The sequence below is a fragment of the Acipenser ruthenus genome, chromosome 13, assembly GCF_902713425.1.
Source record: "Acipenser ruthenus chromosome 13, fAciRut3.2 maternal haplotype, whole genome shotgun sequence".
Lineage (NCBI taxonomy): Eukaryota > Metazoa > Chordata > Actinopteri > Acipenseriformes > Acipenseridae > Acipenser > Acipenser ruthenus.
Genome location: NC_081201.1, coordinates 25,815,321 through 25,838,953, shown reverse-complemented (window position 1 = coordinate 25,838,953; position 23,633 = coordinate 25,815,321). Strand labels below are relative to the sequence as shown.

Below are 23,633 nucleotides of genomic sequence, written 5' to 3'. Positions count from 1 at the left end.
AAACAATAAATCAAATATGTAAAACATGAAATTAACCGGAATTAAAACGAGAAGAAAACAATTTCTATCACATCAAGGCCTATATGAACACGCGCTGATGACTGCAAAATAAGACTGGTCACATGAAGTGGGGGTTAATTTTCTGCATTGTTTTCACCTAAATGTGTTAGCAATGTAAATGCAAAACAAGGCGGTGTATGTCATTTTTTTTTTTTTTTCACAAATGTATACCGGAAATGAATACGACAACTGAAAATAACTTTGACATAAGTCCAGTGATGGAGGGAAAAAAAAAACTGCGAGTTTTAATTAAGATTTAAATAGAAAGCGGGATACTCTCATTACATAAAACAAACAAACAAAAAAAACACTGTTCATTAGATGTTAATAATCCCCCTGCATGTAAAGTGCAGTATAAATACTTGCAGGGTAAAGTTGTAATGGTATAAATAAGAATAATAAATAACGGTATTTAAGTAACAAAATCAGAGACTAGAAATGCTAGTAAACTACAGTACTTCCAAATCAAGAGACACAGATTATTCTTTTTTGCTGTTTCTGTCTCTCATGTTGCAGTGACAAATCAGCAGCGTGTTGTTCGTGACGAGACGCTGACGCTGCTTCAACCAAACCAGTGAAAGAGAACCCGAAAAAAGCGCATAGTGGACTCTGTATTCAAGGTGAAGGCTAACCTTTCAGTGCAGCACACTGACATAGACCGGAAGAAAGCGACAAACCTATTCCTAAAGAAAATGGAGGTTCCACGTCTGGGACACAGCATAAGCAGCCCGACGAGTCCTTGTGAGAACATGATCAAGAATCTCAGCTTGGAGGCGATTCAGCTTTGTGACAGAGAAGGTAAGGTCGACCTCAGCATAGAACAGGGCTCTAAATTACGGCTTTACATTTGAATTCCGTGCATATTAATCTTTATTTTAATGCACAGACGACGATTGGAAAACAAGAATAAAAATATGACGTGTCTACTCTTTTTTTCCCCTTGATGCAATTGTTTTAAAAATATATAAAGTGTAGCAATTATATATATATATATATATATATATATATATATATATATATAATATATATACAAATCATGTAATGGCTTCAGTGCAATCAATTAATACTCGACAGTTCCATAATGTGCGGTTGATAGGGCAGTGTGGGTCCGTTTTGTTTGTACGTCGATTGTATTGTGCCGGGGTAATACTTTTTTATTTTATTTTTTCCTCATTACATTAATCTCAGTTTTTACTTGGGTGCTTTTGGTATTTTTTGTGCAAATTGTGCATTGTATATCAATGCCACTGACATACTAAATAACAGTAACTTGCTGTTGTCTGTTTATATTATAATACGTGGAGCAAAACGTATTGGCTTTCTTTATATTAACGATATTTTAAATACAAAATCAGCCACTCATTTTGTATACACAAAGGCTGTGTGTTTCAGCACCATGGACACATACCCAGACATAATTATGGGCATTCTTTTTTTTTCCTTTTTTTAAACCCTCAACATTTATTCTGTGATAAAACTGGTTTTATGAAGAGCTGTTTCAGAGCACATTTTATAATTATTTGATAGTTCTTGTGTATGCAGGTGAGGTTACAGAGGTCTAAAAAGGAATGTTCGAGAATGCCTGACAATGATTGTAATTTTTTTTTTTTTTGGTGGGGGGGATTCTGCTGGAACGATATTGTGATAAATAAGCATATCATTAAACAGTTATGTCGTGGCATACTTAATTGCTGATTCAGCGATGAGACTAGTTTGTCGTGTGAAGTGTGATACAAAAGAGAACTTTTAAATCCTAAAATAACAAAGGAATTCTGCGTTGTTTGTGTGCTTTTTTTTTTTTACATTAACTTTGTTGTGTAATTTATAATAGGTGATGCAAGGGTGGTTGCATTGTTTTGAAGGCTCTCCACTTACAAAAAAAGCAATTAGACGATATGCACGTTTATTCATCAATATGGTAGTTTTTACAGTGCTCGACACCACACCTGGATTTTCAAATATAAATATGTATATTTTCGTAAAAAAATGTAACGCGAATAAATAGAAACGAAAATGAACTAACATTGTATATTGGTTATTGGCTATTTCAAGCGCCTGAGAAGGGTACATTTTATTTAATATAAAGGCCCATACTAAAGATGGCTGCACCCATGAATGGAAAACGTGCAGGCAGGCTCCACACCCAACACAGTTCTCCATAATAAGGTATTTATTTTATTGGGGCAAAAAGAACAAAGCCGATTACTTAAACAATCTCCTTCTCTTTCATTTGCATTTATCGTTTAATTTATCAAGGAACGTACCCTTGGGACTACAAATATATTTGTCTTATTTCAGTAGGGTCCCATCCTGGCAAGGCAGAACTAGCACCATGATCAATTGCACTTCATAAAGTAATCAATAATAAGATTTATAAAATACACAAAAATAGATCAATACAAAATATATTACTGTGGTATAGCAGTATTGAATGGAGGGACAGATTTACAGATTGTATCTGGTCCTTGTATTGGTACTATATTTCAGAATATGGCATGAGCTTGGATTCCCCCCAATTATAGGTTTGTTATATATGTATGTATGACTTATAATTAGAACTACACTTGGTTTCTTTTTTTTTTTTTTTTTTGCAAGTCTCAGCTATCACAGCTTTTTGCAAAAAGCACATGACCACTGCAGTACAGTCAGGGACTGCAACAGGTTCAGGTTTTTGCCTGGTCTAATCAATTAACACATACATGGTTACAATCAGAAAGGGGTGGGGCAATTTTCTAACCAGTGCTTCAGCATCCCTACCCATTGTGAAATCCCAACTCTTTCAGATCTTAAAATAGACATATATATTTTTTAGCATAGGCAAAAGTGTAAATATAGCTACTATTCCTGTTTATATTTATATATATGGCTTGATATTATATATATATATATATATATATAAGGCTTGATATTATATATCTATATATAAGGCTTGATATTCACACTGATCTCAGACAAACTGGTCAGCCTAAAGCTATCTAACTTAAGATGCTTTTGCTCACTACCCCTATTGCTGAACTGTCTTCCAAGAATCCCTATTCATCTAAACCAATGGTCCCTGAGTAAAGGTCCCTGAAAAAAATCCTAATTGCAGCATCTACCCAATTCCACACACGCAAAGCATGAATCTGCTGCACTGCGCCCAGCACAGGATCTCACCAAACAAGTTCTGAGCTCCCTAACCTCCCCCAAAATCTATTCTGCATAATGTGCAATATTCTCATGTTAGAATAAATCTAGCAATCTAGCATAATATGTAACCATGTATTACCATTTGCAATTACTGTGGATGCATGCTTTGATTGTTGCTTTTTTATGAGTCTAATACTGTGAACAATATCTACAGTAGCAGAGCATCAGTCATTGTGTGTCATATTCGTATTTCAAGAGACGTACTGTAGGTACTCAATGCACAACGCTCAAGTTTTGTATCGCTTGCTCGATGGTGTGTTTTACTGTTTTATGCATTTTGGTGCAGATTGATGGTGCTGAAGAGCCAAGAATGGAGCTGAAGGTCGGGTACCATGTGTGGGCGGTGGCTCTGCAGAACTGCTTCAGTGTTCTGCCTTTGCATCTGTTCCAACATTTCCATTAAAAAAAAAAAAAAAAAGCCTGCGATACAGCAGTCTCTTGTGCTCTCAATACTCTTCTGCTGGGACCTCTAAAATGTACGAATCATTGCCTCTAATGGTGGTGGTTTTTGGGATACAGTTTCTAGTAACACTGGTGCTCATTTTCTGCTCTTGCTAATCGTGTGAACAATATTTGTGGGTCTGGTCACAGTTAAATCCTTGGAGATTTCACTGACTGTGGTACACACCCTTTGTACTACCCCGTGCCGGCAGACATGTCTTTCTAATGTGAAAATGCCCTTAGACTCCATTCTAGTCAAGCACTTTATTTTCAGTACAAAAAAAAAAAAAGTTCATTTGTTAAACAAGTGACTGACCCTTGATCTGGATTTGCATACTGAATTTGAATAACATTTTCCATCTGTCTGAAGTATTTCATTCCATTTGTGAATCTCATTTGTTTGTTTTAGTTTAGTTTCTTTTTACAAAGATTATTATTATCTTTTACAGTTTATAGAACTTATCTAATAAAGGGGGAACAGCTGTGCTTCAGTAATAAATTGGGTGCAAGCAGTCAGTGTTTAATAAACAGCAAACAGTTCATGGTACCAAGAGCTGTTCATAAGCCCTCACTTTCTCTTCCTCATTGTAATTGGTGACTTTCTCTTCTGTTATGTTCTTGGCTGACAACCCTTGCGTGATGAATGCTGTATAGGTCTCTGAGTCCAGCTGTGGCTGGGGTTGTGGCCGGGGTAGAGATTGCCATCTGCCATGACTGCTGCAGGGAAGCACAACGAATGAATACAAGGACGACTTAACACAAACGACTTAACACAAACCAACAACTTAGAAATTAACCTAACCCATACTAACTTTTTTTTGCCAATGGGTTCTAACATTTAAAGCTTTAGTGTCCCACAGTTTGAAAATTAGGTTTTACACATAGTTAAGATGTCATCCATAACCTCCAGCTGCTGTAGGTACAAAGAGGATGCCTGTTTAGTTCAGCGTGACATGGTGGAAGATTGTGTTAGGGATGTAAACAAACTGGAAAGCCAACATATTCTGGTTTCTGATGAAGCATAGTGCACAGAACGAAAAATTGTAGAAGAATATAATAAACATACAGCAAGGAATTATTGTGGGAGACTATCATTAATACAAACTAGAGTTGAAATAGACAATAGTTTCAACATTTTGTTTTTATTTATTTCTTATACAAAATGGACAAGTCTTTTATAAATACTTAGTGATTAAGTCTATACTGCTGAGAGGTCTAGTACATTTTGTTATAAATTGAACTATTCCAGTCAGGTAGATAAATGAAAGTTTCAGTCTCAAAATACATCATAACTTTTTTTTAATCTTTTTATTGAGCTCTTGATTCTTTAGAGAAAAGCTGGTACTCAACAAAGCTATCATTCTGCTATCAAGTTATCTCTGTTCTTGAGTAGGCTACACATCCTAAATACATTTTACATTAGCTTCTCAAAAAAAAAAAAACTAGTTTCACAGGTAATAAATTATGTAATAAACTTAAGCAAATAAGGATTTTGAAAAATGTTTTATCTGTATACCAATACTTGCAGGGGTTATGCAAACCAATAGAAATATCTGTGATATGTGGCACGCACTTCTGTATAATGAATTTAAACACTCGTCATGTTGAATCCATCTCCGCTGACTGCACATGGTGGACCCACACCCTATTGCCTGTGTTTTGGCAGGTGATTTTATTTTTATTCATTTACCTTGTCACACAATTTAAAAACATTGAATAAATCATGTATGCCCAGCTTGGCTTTAAGTTGTACGAATTCAAAACAGAAATTGTAACCTTCTTTGTATTAAAGCATTAGACTTCTTTCTTTTTTATCTAGCTTACATAACGCAGCATTTAAAATCCCATCCGGCTGCAACTGAATTAATCTGCAGCTGGCTGGAAAAACCGGCACTGAAATGGGAATACACTACTTCAATGGGGGAGCCTATTTACCTCACACCACCTGAAAACATTCAGATTAGTTAGTAACTCACAACATGTTCTAACAAGGCTTTATTCTGCTTTTGAAATCTTTTGGTAGTTTGCAGAAATTCGAAAAAAAGTAGTGTTAGATCTAGGTTGCATACTTTTGAGTACCTGTATTTTGAAGAATGATGTCATAAATAATGGTGCTGGCCTTGTGTCAGAAAGAATAGGGTGTCATTTATTTCTTGTAATTGTAGTATAATACTCAGTACATTCAGTACGCCACTAAAGGTGGATCATATTAAAACATTGCATTTTACCGTATTTGCAACTCCTAATTAGAATTTGCCTGCAATCCTCCAGCATATTGCTTTTGGGATGCTAATTCTGACAGCATCATTTTACACACAGCATGTGTTTCTCACGCCTGTCTAATCAAACAAAGCCATGCTTCTCAGAGCTCTGTAGCCCACTGGGTTAGTATTGTCTATGACGTGATTCTTTTCCTTTGGGCGTGTGGGGTTAAACATGTCTACTGTTTCAGATATTTTTGGAACACTAGTGGATTTATATCTTGTACTGTGATGTGTTAATATTAAAGAATTGCAAGCCGTTTTAAAAGAAAACCAGACTGTTAAAACCAGAATGTAACCAAACTAGTAACGAGCAACTGGTTTGTATATGTGTGCATGTAAGCAACTCTTTCTTGCTCATTAACAGGCATTGTGACGGTTTTGCCTTTTGGAAAATTTTAAAACAATGGTCACAGCTTCCCTTTAGACATGCAGGTGAGGACCGGTGCTTTTTTGAACAGTAACATATATTTGGAATCATTGGGGATTTTGAATTGGAATATTGGAATTACAAATTTGGAATATTACAGGAAAATGAGACAGTTAATATGGGAAACCAGGTGCCAGTATAGAAAATAATATTTTAATCCTTCTATTACAACCACCAAAATGTAGATTGACTCAGTACTGAAACAGACAGAGACTGTTTTCTGGAAGCATTTTTCCTAGAAAAATCTTGTGACGCTTGATACACCTCACATAATGATTGGTGTACAAAAAGCATTCCCCAAAACTGATAATAGATCTACACATGAGAGAAATGCATTGCTAGTGCACATTGTCATGTTTTCTGTGGTAGGCAAAAGCCCTTCGAGTCGATATTCCTTCCTTGACAAAGGCATTGGCAAAAACATAACTGGCTTGGAGTGGAGGTTGTAAGGACAGAGATAGGGTTCAAAAGGTTAATAAATGTACTTCTGTTGACAAAACAGAAAAAAAAGAAACTCCTTCACAAATGTATTTCATTTGATTTTCTTTTTTTGTTTTAAAATATTTGATGCAAGTTGCTGGTTTAATGGTAAATGAAAAAGCGGGGGAGTTCTGACTTCTCAGTGCAAGCTGATTTGATCTGTTGTTCTGTTAATAAGGCTGTGTGTATAATAGTTCAGTGTGTGTGTGTGTGTATAATAGTTCAGAATGCTATTGCTACTTCTAGCGTTTGGTAAGTAGTGCTGTGTGATCTGATGACCCCACACCTGAGCGGAGGCAGTGATTTGAATTAGATCAAATAAATTCCAGTGTGGGTTGTTTAGTCATTCATCACTGGGGCTGGGGTGACTAACGCACTTATAAAGGGGAATTGCTTCACTGTAGTGGCAGGGTTATTTAAAGATTCTCGATAATAGAATGCCTTCTCGTAAGACGCCTTTTGAGGGTTTAAATATGCATGATTAGGGCAAGATTAGTGCTGTTTCATGTTTTAAATATTTTATGTTTAAATAGCTGAAATAATTGTATAATATTGCATTGTATTACAGTGGATGCATTTCAGAAGTAAAAATAACTCTAAATCTAGAGAAGTACTTGAATCAGAATATTGCCCAGGGATATATAGCTTCTATATATATATATATATATATATAAAATATATATATATATATATATATATATATATATATATATATATATATATATATATACCAGTATATTATATATATATATATATATATATATATATATATATATATATATATATGTCAAGGGGTGGCCTTTTTGACAAATAGTTAGAAAAAATCATATCAATTAATGGATTTTGTTATTATTGTTAAGGATTACCTGGAATTGTATAATTATTTGCCTACACAATTTATAATAGGGGTCGTATGACAACGGTTTGTTAAAGTACAGTACCACTTAAAAAGTTCAGGAACATTCATAATTTGCAGCTCTATGATTCACTTGAATATTGCTTTGCCACTTGCTGAATATGTTTCCATAATGAACATCAGATTATGTAATTGTTTCTTCCAATTAATTACCAACAAAAACAAATTGTTCTAAATACATATTTGATGTGAAGCATTTAATATCCAGTGTAGCAATATAATTGTGTGTGGGGTTTGTTCTAACTAATGTTAATATTCGGATCAGTTAATTTAATGTTTTGCATCTTTTGTCTGACTTTGGAAAGGAGGAGGTTCTGTGTTTTGTTATTTGAGTTTTTGTTACAGTCTGAAAGATGCAGGTTGCTTCTCTGTTGGTTATCACAACATGATTCTCCAGAAAGTACAGTATAATAATAAGACTGAAGCCTCCTGCTGAAAAGACCAGTGGTAAACTCATTCACGCGGATTTTTTTTTTAATGGACAATGCAGAAACACAGACACAGTGTTAGGTGTTGTTTTCTTTTGTTTTATATGTCACATTGCTATAATAGTGTTATAAATATTAAAGAGTCTGCATATTATTATTATTATTATTATTATTATTATTATTATTATTATTATTATTATTATTATTATTATTATTATTATTATTACTGAATCTTGTCATTAATGTCAGCACTGCAATGTTATTAAGTTGGCTACAGAATAATAATAATTTGTTTATTTAGCAGACTACAGAATAATAATTATTTGTTTATTTAGTTTATTTTACACCTGCAACAAAGTAATTCTGAATTGACATTCATCCACACGCTAGACCATATCAGTGAGTATTTTAAATTGTGAATTTGGTTTAACTGGGCTTAAATAATGTCTGCTGTTAAAATAATTTAAAGCTGATTTCTGTTTGTTAGAACATTCAAATATTTGTCCCAGCTGTAGTTATCTAATGCTTGTCCAATGTAAATACATATTTGTTTATCTAGACACAAAAACTGTGACATCACGTCAGACTGATGTTGTTATTTGGACTCCACTGTAGCTTTCTATATTCTTTTTACAATCTAACCAAAATTAGTGTTCCGTATTGCATTTAAAAACAACGATCATTTTTTAGGAAACTACTGTAAATTTGTAGGAAGGTGTCACACAGTTGTAATATGCAGTTTTCAATTTTTGGGTGTGCCTAGAAAATAACTGCAAAATGTTGATCACACAAGCTTGTTTTGCACTCTTAAAGACACTAAACCAAATTCTTGGTGAAGAACTATGTTTTGGTTTTCCCTGCTGGGATTTTATTTTCATAAATTGCTCTGAACTCAGCTGACATATCATCTTTTAATAATGTGATGGGATTTTACATTTGGGATTACGGTAGCACAAGACGCATTTGAAAATGTAATCGCTTTCTCTGTAATGTTAGACTATTAATTAAAGCAGGTGGTCTTGATTACTACATTCCTCAATATTCTGGGGATGGACATGTTTTGTCCAATGTGCTTGTCATTCCAGATTGTGTATTTAAAGATGTATGCATTTCTTGATCTGACTTGATGTGCAAGTGTACATTTCACTGTACTTCAATATGCTTTCTGACATATTCATATTGCCCCCAGCAAGGAGGAACGAGAGTTCGTTCACTTACTGGCACCGTTTTGTTGGTGTTCCTAAGCCCTTTCGTTGGCCCTCCAGCCAATGGGATAATAATTAAATCGCAACAAGCACAGCTGTGCTATTTTTTTTAGTGGGTGTAGGTCAACTTAAGATAAATAGTGCTTCAGGCATCATAGAGTTCAGTGAAGCAGTAAGGATGATCCTTCCAATATCAGAGTAAAGATTGTATTGTATAGTTTAGTCAACCAATACGTTATTTGCATTGCAAGGAAAATTGTGTATTATATAAGATGTCATTACTTTTATATAAATTACCTTAAATCCTTATTGCAAAAAAATTGTAAGGAATATTATGCAATAATGCCATAACCAAACTGTTAAAAAAAAGTTATGTTCTCAAAGTTCAAATTGTTGTAGTAAAAAACACAAACAGTGATGAATCAGCCAGTTAATATGTTTTATTTATGGAATCAAAAATAATATTGGCATTGTTGAAATTCTGTGGTTTGTGGGGCTTATGAACAGTATGCAAAGTCCAGATTTCCAAAGGGTTTTGTCTGCTTTAGCCAAAGTGCAACCTTCAAACAAAACATCTGTCCATCTCCACATTTGCCTTGCAAATTATATTCAGTCTGACTAGAGGGAACACTTGGATTTGGTTGTGGTTTTGCCTCATTCAATCAAGGGCTGATGTGACACATTTGTCAAAGTTTGGTGCAACTGGCCCCTTTTCTCTCCTCTAAATCCAACATTTTAAAATACAGTACCACATACATTGCATATGGATAGAGTGTTAGACCAATAGTTCTAGCTCTTGGGGAAAGGGCAGGGCGGGTTCATACAGAAATGAATTATGACACATAAACTGCAGACATTGTGATATTATAGCAAGCAGTGACCCAGCTCACAATTTGTAAGTACGGTGATCTGATTTGATTGCTGTGACAACAGGGATATAGTTGCAAATGCCAGAGCACAGGAAGCCCAGTGTATTAGTTTGTATTGAAGCAGGACCACTAGGAAACCTGTCAAGCACAACTAATAGTGATTCTGTGCAGGAAATTTTAGTTCGAAGTTGAGTTTTTGCTCTGTACAACACTAGGAATATGAGACTTAATGTTGGATTTATATATAACATTTATCTGAGTATTAAAACAATACCTTTCCATCATCAGCAATGCAAAATAAAATGGGGGGGGTTTGTAGGACTGAAGCAAAAATCGAAATAAACAAGTACTGCAGTAGTTATTTTGTTAGAAAGACAGGGTTCCTAATACCACACTCTATTTAACATTGCACAGAATAGTTAGGTCTGTGTCAAGGTAAAATGCTTGCTGGTGAATAGTTCATTGTTCTGTCTTCAGAGCTTGATTGATGGATGGAGCTTGCAGGCTGCAGGATATTCATGCTAGCACAATACAGCTTGCAGCAGCGCTGCTGCTGTGGGAGGTGGCAGGAGCCTTACAGCTGAGGTGGTACCATTAGAGATTTGATTTACAGACAAGTGAAAACATGACCAGATTTTTAATGGAGGTCGTCCAAGCCAAGTATATAAAAAAAAAATAATAATAAAAAATTTGGTAGTCCATCTGCAGTGCCAACTTATTTCTTTTTACCTGGTGAAGTGTCAGTTAGCATGTGCATCTCCTGTAGTTTTATTTGTGTGTGTGTTTCGTCTGTAAAATGTTTATTCAAGTACAAAGAAACTCAGTTTGTTTCTGTACTGTCGAATGTTCTGTTTCAAAGTGTAATTGTACAGAAAGCACTGCATGTAGCAAATGTCCTAGTGAGCCCTTACATTTCTTTAATTATTAAGTGTTGGTTAGCCTTTCCAATGCTGCAGGATTTCATTCAAGGCTGGATTTGTCTGGCTGTGTTGTCTGGCATATAGTTCAGAGAATTAAACAGTTCTATTATGCTGGCTGGATGTTATATAATAGATTCATCTGAAACACAGTACACTAGACCTTTTTAGAGATGTTGGCTGTCACTGCAGTTTTGATTGTGCTGGTAAGAACTGCGCTTTAATATTGTACCAAAGATAATTCTCTCTTGCATAATATTAAGATCTTTAAAAGATCTTGATGTTATGCATTTTTTAGGGTAGATGTTTAGCATTCTGGAATTTTTTAAATAGGATCCTTGTTGAGTCTCTGAATGTGCTCTTCTGTGTTGCTCAGTGTTTCATTCTACAGATGTCCTTGTGTTGCATGGTATTGTAAGGATTTTGCCTTTGCATTAGGATTTTTTAAAGATGACATCATTGTTTTGTGTTTTGAAGAGACTGTTATGCTCATTGTAAGGGAGGCCCCCTTCTTTTGATGTGTTTAGATCTTGTCTGAAGACGTACTTTTATACTAAAGCTTTTTTTTTTTTTTTTAATTTCTTATTGTATTGGTGTTGATTTTATTTCTTTTGCAGGGTTTGTTGTATTGTTACTGTTGCACAGTGCCTTAAGATCTCTTGAAAGGCGCTTTATACATTCAATACATTATTATTATTATTATTATTATTATTATTATTATTATTATTATTATATTTGTATTTCTTTTGATTGTAAGAAAATTGACTTACAATTAAGTAGGGCCTACTCCTTGGTATGTTACTGAAACAGAAAGGAATGGACTCTGATCAATCAATGGGTGTGGCCTTAAAGATGAAAGTTAGATTCCCACACTATAAAAAGCATCTTTTTTGAAGATCTTAAAATGTTTTTAAAATAAATTAACATTCTGTTTCCTTTCATGTTGCAGTTAAAAGTAATTGCTAATGGTTTATAAGATTGCAGTTCTCTGGAAATGTAAACACATCTTGTTTAAGAAAGAACAAGTAACGAGGTGTATAGTAAATTAACATTGCAGTGGGTAACATGCATTTTTCTTTTAAAACTGTGTTTTTAACAATACTGACTGTTTACAGCTTTGGCTGATGAGATAAGCACAGCTGTGCATGTGAACTTCTACTGGGGTTGTCAAACAAAAGCTAAGCATGTGTTAGAATTTGAAAGTATGCAGCCAGAGAACAATGCTACAGTACTGTATACTGTTAGGCGAGGGCGGTGCGGGTTATAAATACAGAAGCAACCGGGAATACCTCTCTTCTGCATGGACCACTGCTTGGGTCTCGCTATGCTTCAAATAAGGTTGGCTTCTCTCCTCTGCTAGATCAGTCAATTTCTGAAAAGCAGATTTTCACCAAATTGGCATTCCTGCTTTTTAAATCCAATTTTTTTATCCTCAGGCTTTGGTGTGTCATCTCACTGCAGTCAATGCTGTGTTGCTTGTTTAAGACAAAGGTACATGATAAATAAATTGCAATGGTACTGTAGCAGGTTGTTGAATTAGTTAGTAATGGGACATGCTGCCTGGAGTTTAGCAGTTCACATGTGTTTATCTCACATGATTAAGGCTCCTGTTCAGCAAAAAGGCAAAGCTACAGTAATGGGGAATATATAAGCACTCAAGTGTGCTGAGACAAATGGTCAGACAATTTTATCTGTTAACTGGGCTAGGAAAAGGACATGCAAAAGTCGCATGAGCTGTTTTCTAACTTTGTCAACGTATTTAAAAATGACCCTGTGACATTTTCTTACAATTGATTTTCATCCTAGTAGTATTTCTGCAGAATTAGCTACTGCAGCTTTGAAATAATTCACAGTAGAAGAAAATAGACACTTTTAAAGTTAATGTTTTGACAGTGTATATTTGAGTCTGTTCTTTTTATATGTTGTATGTTTAGTTGGGGCAGGAAATGTAGCTTTCTAATTGGTGATGACGGTATTATTTCCTTTTATTGCTTTTTGAATGATCTTGTATTTAAAAGTATCCAGTATTGTATAAAGTACTAAACTGCTCTTTTCTTTTGAACAAAGACATTTTGTTGCATGTGCACTGCAAGGATTTGTGCAGTATTCATCGGCTGCTTGAGGTGGCCTCAGTTCTTCAGGATCCTGTAATTTATGAATGCATGTGCTGTGTCCTGCCAGTGTACCACATTCTGTTTTTACGGAACACTAATGTAGAAAAATAACATTAGAATTGTAACTGTCAATCAGTCTTAGAAAACCTTAATTTTGTCCAATGGATTAAGTTTACTGGGGTTCCAGAAATTAAAGTGACCTGAGGGTGTTTGTTTATTTACAAAGCAAATCTAGATTCAGTCCTGTTAATGTCTTTCAGATCAGGGATTTTGATTAAAAATGATAGACTTCCATGTTGTCATGTGCAACTATTGTGAATATTGAACGTCATTGCCACTAAGCAATTTAAAATAACAAACCCATGCGGGCAAAACTAAATGTGACAATCTGTGATTTGTACCTCCTTTTAATTGATGATTCACAATATAGTATAATATTTTCAAATTGACAAAAAGGATTGTAGGCTATGCCTAATGTCTACGACAAGCATTCTTTAGTTTAGATGTCTTTATGCAGCTAAACACGTTTGTGTTATGTACTGTAATGCCTCCTTTAGAGCTATGACATGTCAATTTCTTATTGGTATACTGTACTCCAGATTTTTTGATTAAGTTATGGATGATGAAAAAAAGTATAGGTATTCAGTGTGTTCTGTATTGCTGTTGCTTCTAAACACCAGTGAGCCATAAAGCTTATCCTCAGGCTGCGTGGCATTAGTGCTGGCATTAAGGAGTATTATGCAAGGCATTTCATTGTTGTTCTTGAGATACAGTACAGCATTGCCTGAGCAATTACTGGAATCTGAAAGCTTTCCACTTGGTGTAGGTATGCAGTAGTTTAACCTGGCAAACCAAACTCTGCACTTCAACTAATATATGATGAGTTATTGTTTTTTTAAAAGATAAAATGAATGAAAGAAATAAATGGACATTAAAATGGATGACTGCTAGATTTATGTCATAGGCATGTGGATATCTGAGAAATCGATCTGACCTTGGACGCAGTATAGTGCAGTAGATCCAGTGAGGTATGCCTGAAATGAGAAAGGCAGCGAGGCTAAGCTTGCACTGGCATCAGCAAAAACAATGTCTTTCAAAGATTTAATTTGTACTGCATGCCTTTATCAAATTGCACTTCTGTGCTGAAAACTGTTTTTATATTAGAAACTCAATGGGCAATGCACTGTATGTCATGCATACAGTATGTGCTTGTGCAAGAAAATGATACACTGTCTTGATTTCTGACAGATGTCATTGGCACAGTGGATAGGTAACTTACCCCTGATCCCTGAGAACACAACAATCGAATCCTGCTCTCATATTTTTTATTTTGTTTGTTTTTCTTTTTAAAAATATTACTCATGCAGTGTAGTAGTGTCAGTCTTTCTTTACAAATTGCATTTGTGTAGGGTGAAGAATCATACATCTTGTTATGGATGAATTGCTCCAAGATGTCTAAGTATAGCCTACTTTTAGATTATAGACCAGAAACCTCACGTTGGCAGATATCTTGCATCTAAAGTGCTACTTTTTATATGAGCAAAACATGTCCAGAATCTATTTGCATGTGCATGTGTTGATACATTTGGTAATATATAATTCTGACTTCTATTTCGTGTGTGACTTGCAGTGACAGTTCTGTTTAAGGTTTGTGCGAGTCCTGTTCATAACGCACTCAAATACAATTTCTTCCCTATTAATATACAGAGCCTAGCTGCATAAACTTTTACTGCAGAAATAGAGGTGGTATCAATAACATATTCCATATTCCTGCCATCTGGTTTACTTATGTAAGGTAATTGTTCAAATACTTGTGAAATGTCCTGTCCGCAACAGTTAGGCCTACATTATTGTGTTTTCACCTTGTATTGTAAAAAGTAACAAAAACACCTGCTTTTCTGTTTTGTTCATTTTGTAATGACAAACATGTTGTTTTGTAAAATGATAGTTTCCTTGTTATGCTGCATTTTTAAAAGCAAGTATTTGCCCACATTTTGTGGTGTTCATCTATTATTCAAGATGTGACTATACAAAATTGGAAAAATGAGTATTAGATGTTGTATAGATTAGATTTCACCTTTAGTACTGCTAAATATTAACCAAAATAGCCTTTTTTGTAATAGAGAATTTTAATAAATGGACAAGCACCGTTTGTTAAAACTACAATTTCTAGAGACATACAGTACAGGATGCCTCCTGTTTAGAATTAGTATCACACACACCATGCTGCCCTACAAAACAGTAGACCATATGTGTTGCCTTCTGGAACAGGGTAATATTCTGACGATACTATAATTAGCCACAATACAAATCTGTAACTGGAAAGTGCTTTTAAAATGGCAGATACAATAGACCTGTGGTTTGTTGCTATGGAGACTATTCCGTTATCATTTCCACACATTATTTTGTGCTTTGCCTTGGAGTGCAAGCTTGAGGTTTTTCCATGTATAAAAAAACAAATTGCAAGGGTTAGTTTTTTTTTATTATTATTACATTGTCTTGGATTTTACAGTATCATACAGTGCCATATGTAGAAACTGTTTTAAGGGGAATCTTCATAATCTGTTTCTGGTGCAATACCCTCTACTGTTTTTAAATTGCCAGGCTTTACATTGTTTTAATAAAGTGTAATAATAAATGTGTAGAGATTCCACCTTTTCTGACTTGCTGTACTGTAATGATTTTATTCAATAACAGTGACTTCACTTTCTACACTGGTGATGGCAATGGGGCAGCTAGTGAGAAGACAATGCTATTGTGGAGATTCTGGTTTCTACTCTATTCAGCAGTGGTATACCCAGTCTTGTGAAGCTGGAGTAATGGAATTATTTTAATTTGAACCAGGAAGAAAGTGAACCAAATCAAATAGGCTAATAAAACAGTCACTGTCTTGCTGCCTCAAGCCAAGGTTAAAACAAAAAAAGCAAGACACTAAGAAAACCCTTGACGTTTTTCGCATCTTCTGGTCACTGCTCTACTGCCTTTTGGTGGGTTTGCCTGTCAAAACTGTTTTGCATTTTTCTGTGAAAAAACACAGCCTAAAGTTAGATCCACCCATACAGTCGGTGCAGTGTTACAGGTGTCGGAGGCCTGTGGTCGTGGCCTAATTTTGAATGCTTTGGTATTCTCTGTTCTTTTTTGAAGTCAAATGCATGTGGTGCTGTAAAATATAAAACAATGAGTTTGTTTTTGTTGCTTTGTAAATTCCCCAGTGATTTGTGTTTTATATTAGTAAAATTATTCTCTATCTTTAATTTATTCAATTTAGAATAATGAAATGCATTAAATTGTTTCAGCCATAGTACTGTAGATGTTGCCATATTTACAGCATCATCCGTTCGTAAATGTAATGTTGTATTTGTCATTATAATAACCAAAAAAACGTTTGTTTTTTACAGGCCATAAATCTCAAAATAGTGGGATTGCTGAGATGGAGGAGCTTCCCGTTCCGCAAAACATCAAGATAAACAACATCACATGCGACTCCTTTAAAATCTCCTGGGACATGGACCCAAAGTCCAAGGAGCGGATCACACACTACTTCATTGACCTTAACAAGAAAGAGAACAAGAATTCAAACAAGTTTAAACATAAGGTATCTTTCATTATGTATTAAAATGTAATATAAAATGTACTCAACATGTGGCATTGATTTATATCATAATTATATGAGTATATTGCTTGGTGGACAGTTAACTTAATTGCACATAACTTGAACATAAAACTTTTTATAATTCTGGCCTGTATTATATTGCCATGTGTCACATCTGACACAAATGTTTATTTATACCCCAAAGTAAGAGGTTTCCTCCACTGCTTTGCATCCTTAAAAGCCATCCTAGGGTTAGAATAAATGGTTGCCCACAACATATACTTCTAGTCATTGTACACCCTTTTTAAAAGCAGATTCAACCTTTTTTATATATATATATATAGATAGATAGAGATATCTATATATATCTATATATATCTATATATATATATATATATATATCGAGAGAGAGAGAGAGAGAGAGAGAGAGAGAGAGAGAGAGAGAGAGAGAGAGATATTATTAAAAGAAAGACAGCTACAGGGCTTTAGTGCACAAAGCAACACTCCTATATTGCCTCACAGTTGGCCAGGAAAAGTATTTTCAGCTCTGAATAGATATTGCTGCCAGTAAAATCTCTTAAGAAATTAGATTGAACCAGGGAGGGCAATTATATTTCCTTTAATAGAAGAATGGATAGGAAGATCACAGTAAAAAACTGCAATCGAGGAATATTACACTATATATAATATAATTTCAGCAGCAATAGCCTAAAAAATGAAAGAGAAAATATTAACTGTCAGCACAAGACTACACTTTTAGAAATATATTAAGGAGAAGAATTCTGCTTTCTAAAGGAGTGGCATCTTCTAGAATTGTATGTAACAATCCAAGATGAATGCACATTTCATTCCTGGCTTTGAAGATGTATGACTGGAGTGGTAATCCCCAGAACAATGGATTAGTTTTTACACGTTAGTCGAGCAGCCACCCTTTGGGAATCGAAAGACGACATGAGCTAAAGGTTAGAAGCACCTCACATAACACTGAGTAGGTTGCAGGACCACCATGAGCAGAAAGAATGGTATTGGGTCAATCTGACTAGTCCGCAAGGTGTTTAAATTGTTTTGAAAAAATAATTACGTTTGAGACCGTTAAATCATCATCAGTTTGTGCAGTTTTGGATATGGGTCAATTTACCGTCTTGCCCTAAATACATAATGTCTATTTATTTAAATGGAGATGTGGCGTTTATATGTTACATAACAGAGTACCTGGTATGCAGTTTGCATAACACTTAATGTAAGGGACAGTCCATTTACACAGAAATATGTACTGCATGTAACACACTTTAATACAACATGGTCTTTCAGATAATACAGATATAATGTAAATAATTTCAAGCAGAAGAACAAATGGGACACCTTGCTTAAATATTGTATTGATTTTAAACTAAGACGGAGATTCTGTATTTCTAGGATGTTCCTACAAAACTGGTGGCCAAAGCAGTGCCTCTACCCATGACTGTGCGGGGCCACTGGTTCCTGAGCCCTCGAACAGAATACACAGTCGCTGTTCAGACTGCCTCGAAGCAGAGCGATGGGGATTACGCTGTGTCTGAATGGAGTGAAATTATTGAGTTTTGCACTGCTGGTGAGGTTAAAACATCTACATTAAATTACTCATTTTTACACTGTTTCAATAGAAATCAATGCAAAATAAAATGTTTTCTTTTGTGAGGAGTGAATTATATGAATTGCTATAAAAAAATCAACACCATAAAACCATTAATTCAATCATGCAAATTTCATCTGAACCAGTCATCAAATGGTTCAAGCGGATAAGTCTCCTGAATGGCAAACGGCTAACAATCAAGTTGTGAACTATAACTCGCAATACTCTCACTGCTGTGATGGAGATATATTTAACTGCCTGCTAAGTAGGTTTCACTGTGACAGAACACTGCTCCAAACAGCACATTTGCCAAATTTAAGTTTTTTTTAAGCCTACTGCTGAGGTATACCAATAGGTTTCTAATAGACTTTAGTCTATGGTGATGTTTTGCTGTGCAGCTCACAATGTCAATATTCTATTTAATCCTACATTATTTCATAATCCTTCAGTGACAAATGCTGTATTTTTTCTAAAAGCTTTACTAAAATGCTGTTTTTCAGACTACTCTCCAGTGCATCTGACACAGTTGTTAGAGAAAGCTGAAGTGATTGCAGGGCGAATGTTGAAGTTTTCACTGTTTTATCGAAACCAGCATAAAGAATATTTTGATGAAGCCAGGTAAGTACCGGTATTTATATTGGAGTGAGTGTCAAACTTATTCCATAATGTGTGGTTTTAAACTATGACATGTTATGCATTAAGGCTTTCTCAGTATTTTAGTCTTTTCTTACAAAACGAGTATTGAATTCATTTTTTAAAAAATTTTGTAAATGCACTTATACAACTTCACTTAATTGAGCAAAAAACAGAATATCTGGCTTTTAGAAAGCAATTCAAAAAATGAATGACATCACTCCACTAATATTGCCTTAGAAAATGTAGAGAAAGGTTTTGCACTGATCAGATTAAATGGATTATAAAAATGTAAAGACTGATCAAGTGCATGATTTTAAATGACAGATCCTTTTGAAACCTATATCCGCAGATGTATCTCTTCATTCAGGTCACAAAAAAAAGGCCTGCAAAAACTGCTGTGACATATCATCTAGTGAGACTAGCATCCCTATGTACTGTATTATTTACATCAATATCCTCACTGGCACTCTACTCAGTATAAAATTTAGGAAAAGTGAAAAGGCAGCAAAATAAAAATTTCAAAACAGAATTAAAGTATTATTTAGATACCAAGACATCAAAAGTTAGCAAGATGTACTTCAAGGCCCGCACAATGCTGAATGAATAATGCCGGACTAAAAATTCAGTTAATATTTATAGAATACATCTAATGGTTTAAAGCAATTGTCTCATGGCTCTGTTCTTACATTTTACAGTCTAAATATACAATAACCATTGATCGGAAGTGACACAGATAAAATAAAGTGATCAACCAATTATACATGTATTGGCACTGTGTTGTCCCGCCTTCGAGTGGCAGGAACATTTATTTGGCATTCAATACACAATAATTAGGGCTTCTGATTTTAGGTTTTAACTGATAAACTGTAACACCCCTGATACAAGCTCTATTATTGATTCATTCTGAATACTTTAAACCCACCCTAACTACTGAGTGGCAGCAAATTCCTACATTTCTATTGGAGACTTCGCTTGCGAGATTTAAAACAAGATTACAATTAGAAACTGAGGCTTGTTCACGGGATTTAAAGCTATATTACAGTTAGATAGTGAGAACTTAAAACAAAATTGCAAATTGAAGAATGTGCCTGTGATCATAGGATTTCGTTGTGGAAGACAGCAAAGGAAAGAAGGTACAACTTAAGTGTGCAAGTACTGTCGAGTTACTATACATATTGGCGACAGGCAAGAAAAACGCCCAAGCGTTTTGTAAAGTAACCGAAAACAATCATTTTATACAGTATATAAAAAGCAAAAGCCCCAAAAAAGAAAAAAAGATTTCGGGTTATCTACATAAAACTAAAAATAAATACCGAAAACCAGACGCCCTAACAATAATACACAACTCACAGATTTTATTTGGCTAAAAACAAGAATTTGATATACCTGTATTTTATTTATGTTTATATAACGGATCAAAACTAGACATTTAAAATACTGTATGTTTTAAAAATGATACTTGTACTGGAATACTGAAATGTATTTGTGTTTCAGAGTGCAACAGGGGAATAAAATGATGCCCTCAGTAAAGGATAACAGTGGGAGCCACGGCTCTCCAATCAGTGGCAAACTGGAAGGCATCTTCTTCAGCTGCAACACTGAGTTTAACACCGGGAAGGCACCGCAAGACTCGCCATACGGAAGATACCGATTTGAGGTCCAGGCTGAAGTACTTTTTAACCAAAAGACTAACCTTTACTTCGGTGACTTGTACTGTATGTACACAGCCTACCACTATGTCATCCTTGTGCTCGCCCCCTCTGGTTCGCCAGGTGATGAGTTTTGCAAACAGCGCCTCCCACAGTTAAATATTGCAGACAACAAGTTTCTGACCTGCACCGAGGAGGATGGCAGGCTGGTATTTCATCACGCCCAGGATGTCATTTTGGAGGTGATCTACACTGATCCCCTCGATCTTTCCCTTGGGACAGTGGCTGAGATTAGTGGTCACCAGCTAAGGAGCTTGTCCACAGTGAATGCAAAGAAAGACCCGAGCTGCAAGATCTGCAACATCAGTGTTGGACGTTAATTTGTACATACTGTTCATGTGAAAAAAAAAAAAAAAAAAAAAAACACTCAGATTGTCTTACCCCTTAAATGTTCCATTTCCCATTCTGCAGACTCTCTCAGAAGCATGCATATGCAGCTTTACCAAGCAGCAGAGTGTTTTTTTTCTTTTCTTAAAAAGGTTTATTTTTCTGTCCTGAAATAGATTTGTTCGTGTTCCTTGTTCTTTTCTGGGGTATTCGTGAAGTCGCTGCCAAGTCAAACAATAACAATGCTTTTTCTCCCCCCTGGCTGTGATGCTTAACACAATTTATTTTTAGAACTGCAATGTATTGATTTGCCAAAAGTAACACAAACCGATTTGAAACTGCTGTAGAAAAGCAACGGTAACAGCTTCTAAATGCATATCCATTTTATCTTGTGATAAAATAAAATGACTGGATAATTTAAAAGAGCATGATACGTTGTACTTGCAGCATGAATTTAATATTGAAAAAACTAGAAATGTCAGCACTTCCAACTTGTTGTTCAACAGTGTTACATGTTATTTATTCTAGCTAACCAAATCCATATACTGTGTTTAACATAATAAATGTGATAGAAAAATATTTATTTTCTTACTGTTGTATAAAAATCTTAGTACACAATATCAAGGATGTAAGATCATAGCACTGTATGCCATTAATGGAATCAATACTTTCTCAAGCTGATGACAAAGCATATACAAAATGTGCAGGGATCACTTCCACAAAGCTAACATTGACAAGCTAGCTTGAAATCAATTTATCAAAAATGTGAGAGACAGATTTTAAATGATAATCTAGGTAATTAAGTAAAAAACAAACAAACCAAAAAAAGCACTACATTCTACATAGCATATATCCAATCATTAAAGCACCATAGTTTAGAGTGTTGAATTTACTGACGTGCATATACTGTACTCTGAACAATATAGTAACAGATGCAACTGTGGTTTCTCAATATTTTAACAGATGATTTCATGGTGACTATTTTTTTTTTTAATTAAAGCTTGTAATTAGAGTTGCAAACGGAGAACAATTATTTAATGAAACTATCTTCAGTAGTAGACTCACTATAGTAGGCATATTGCTGTATTTAACTCAGCATACCATTGAAGATTGTCATTTAGTAATCTGAAAAAAGCTTTTTGAAAATAATTTGAAGCTCTGCATTTATGCTGTTTGCCATGCGTTTCACAAAGAGGTATATCCCGAATCTTAGGGTTTTAAGTTAACCATGGGGCTATACAGCAATTTGCCAGTGAAGACGGTTTTATGAACAAAGTATCACAAAGAGGTTTCTGATTACAGGAAGATAGCCTTTCAAATATCCATTTGCCACTGTGCACTAATCTTTTTTTTGGAGAGAGGGTTTCAAAACAGGATGCAAATCACCTGAAACCCTCCATCGCTGGACATTAAGATTACAAAACATGTTAACAGCTAAAGACACAGTAACGAGGAAACTGTATATTTCTTAAAATACTTTGTTTTTCCCCTTAAGTAAAAATAAAGTGCTGTATATATACGTATATGAATGAAGACCACTATTGTAAAAACACGTACCAGTTCTGTTTCTACCATTTTGTTTTTATATAATTGCACAACAAAGAACTAGCTACATAAATTAGTACTGCGAGTATCAGTTTGAAACAACTTAAGTGTAATCTCTGTTGCTTGGCAACCGTTGAATTTCTTGCTGTCTTTTTATTCTCAACCAGTGTTTAAAGTGCATCGCAGTGTCTGTATGGCACAATCACTTTATATATAAAACATTTGTCAATGCATCTCAACCGTTCCAAAAATGTTCAATTAACGAAGCAGGAAATTCTTCTCACGTAGTCTGTGCAGCTCCCCTTTTGCTGACGAGGACTTCCAGTAATTTAAGTTTTGCTTTAATTTGTTTGAACTCGCAGTATTCTTCAGCCATGGGAATTCGGTCCTCTTTCTGTGCAGTCCTTTGAGAGGAAGAAAAAATATATACAAGCTGTAGGGAAAATTGGTACAGCTTTTTGCTTTAAACCTATAAATCTATCCACATTTACCCCAAAGGAATACTGGTATAATGAAGAGTCTGTCGCAATGTAATTGTAAATTGCAAGGTATGAGAAAGGATTAGTTAATACAAATTGAATTTTTAAATTGAAATGGAATGTAACGTGCATAGTATTCAAAAAATGATATGTCCAATTACACTATAATATTCCACGTAAAACAAACTGGTGTCTGTGAAGCTTCAGTGCCAAATGAAGTAATATATTCTAGGACAGCCACCATTGGTTGTTGAGAGCCCTCTAGTGGGCATCATTGCATTAACTGCCTAATTTTGAGGAATGAATCCATTGTGCATATACAGTAACCTTTCAGAGGGACACGCCCTACCTCTAGATCAGTGGCAGAATTACTTTAGTGTCCTACTAGTAGGGCGTCTGATTTTCAGTTTAAACCGATAAAAC

The 23,633-nt window shown here is 34.9% G+C and overlaps 2 protein-coding genes across 6 annotated transcripts in view; one reads left to right on the top strand and one right to left on the bottom strand.

Moving 5' to 3' along the window:
* The first annotated feature begins 627 nt into the window (after window positions 1-627).
* On the top strand, window positions 628-21,765 carry LOC117418393 (phytanoyl-CoA hydroxylase-interacting protein-like). 2 transcript variants are annotated; one of them, XM_034031383.3, is made up of 5 exons: window positions 628-858; window positions 16,709-16,905; window positions 18,319-18,493; window positions 19,015-19,132; window positions 20,645-21,765. In XM_034031383.3, exons 1-5 carry the CDS (start codon window positions 753-755, stop codon window positions 21,177-21,179), a joined length of 1,131 nt encoding a protein of 376 aa, XP_033887274.3. In that variant the 5' UTR covers window positions 628-752; the 3' UTR covers window positions 21,180-21,765. The 2 variants fall into 2 exon arrangements, with proteins under 2 accessions (XP_033887274.3, XP_033887275.3); XM_034031384.3 differs by lacking the exon at window positions 628-858 and adding an exon at window positions 12,444-12,534.
* The window catches only part of LOC117417857 (protein FAM13C-like), a 47,979-nt gene continuing 45,544 nt past the window's right edge, over window positions 21,199-23,633 (bottom strand). For all 4 annotated transcript variants that reach the window (XM_059035854.1, XM_059035853.1, XM_034030247.3 and 1 more), the window contains one exon: window positions 21,199-23,135. In XM_059035854.1, the coding sequence (XP_058891837.1) occupies window positions 23,012-23,135 (124 nt within the window). In that variant the 3' untranslated portion in view covers window positions 21,199-23,011. The remainder of the gene's footprint in view (window positions 23,136-23,633) is intronic.